Raw genomic sequence first — 1,294 nt, forward strand, 5'->3', positions numbered from 1 at the left:
CCCGTCCCGTCCCGTCCGCTCCGAGGAACTCCCAGGCATGTGGGAGCACCGTGTGGAAACCCTGATCGGTGAGCTCCCAGGCCTCTCACAGCTGCAGGTCTCCATGCCTGAGGGAGACGTGAGACTGGAAAGGCTGACGGAAGAGGGGGACGCATCAAGGGCGTCTGCTACCCCGTAGGGCGGGTCCTTGGTGGGCCCGTGGGGGCCGCGTAGGGGCCCCCTGGACCCCGGGCGTCGGCTGGGAGGTGGTCACTCTCTGGGGCTGAGCTCTGGCTGCCCCGGTGCATTTCCGGACAACCTGGGAACCGCACACTCGAGCCTGTCGGGTGCACGTGGTGCTCAGGCAGCGGGGGCACCACCAAAGGCAGCTCTGCCCAGCAAAGCGCCCGGTGGGCCAGCAGGGGCCGAGGGACTGACAGGGCAATGGCAATAGGAGGGCACAGAGACTGAGTGTTAACGGCTCCGTGCAAACGACACACGGCCTCTATGCAAGCGCGCACAGGCACAGGCACACACACACACACACACACGCACAGGTACACACGCACACACAGGCACACACATATGCACACACATGCACACACCCACACGCGCACATGCGCACATGCACGCGCACATGTGCACACACACACACATGCACGCGCACATGTGCACACACACACACGCACACACAGCAGCCACAGGCGCACAGACACAGACACACGCACACACACCGGCACACACATGCACAGGCGCGCACACACGCACATACAGAGGCACAGGCACAGGCACATGCACACACACGTGCAGACACACACAGCCACGGGCACACACAGGCACTGACACACACAGGCACATACACGCACACACAGGCACAGGCACATGCACACACGTGCAGACACACACACAGCCACAGGCACACACACAGGCACATACACGCACACACAGGCACAGGCACATGCACACACACGTGCAGACACACACAGCCACAGGCACACACAGGCACACACACAGGCACAGGCACACGCACAGCGCGCCCACCTGCCACGTGCTTGGCCCTGCGGCCCACGTCCTCGTCGGTGGGCGTGGTGACGGGGCTCAGCACCTCCTCCAGGTGGGGCCCCCGCAGGTGGGCGTGGGGGCGCTTCCTCCGCCGCACGGCCGGGGCTTTGCTGGCCTTCTCTTTGGGAGACTGTCGGTGCGTCTCAGCCAGGTAGCTGCTCTCCATCTTGGTCAGCTCGCTCTCTGCCAGACGGAGCCGGAGCCGTCAGCGGCCCCCTGCCCGCCCCCTGCCTCTCCTCCTCCCCTCCCGCCT

At 65.2% G+C, this 1,294-nt stretch overlaps 1 protein-coding gene across 4 annotated transcripts in view; it reads right to left on the reverse strand.

Annotated features, from left to right (window-relative positions):
* GRAMD1B (GRAM domain containing 1B) overlaps positions 1-1,294 on the reverse strand; it is a 76,321-nt gene that overhangs the window by 8,046 nt on the left and 66,981 nt on the right. For all 4 annotated transcript variants that reach the window (XM_006770328.2, XM_015568184.1, XM_015568185.1 and 1 more), the window contains exon 14: positions 1,021-1,224. In XM_006770328.2, coding sequence (XP_006770391.1) covers positions 1,021-1,224 — 204 coding nt within the window. The remainder of the gene's footprint in view (positions 1-1,020; positions 1,225-1,294) is intronic.

The sequence above is a fragment of the Myotis davidii genome, unplaced genomic scaffold (assembly GCF_000327345.1).
Source record: "Myotis davidii unplaced genomic scaffold, ASM32734v1 scaffold803, whole genome shotgun sequence".
NCBI classification, from domain to species: Eukaryota; Metazoa; Chordata; class Mammalia; order Chiroptera; family Vespertilionidae; genus Myotis; species Myotis davidii.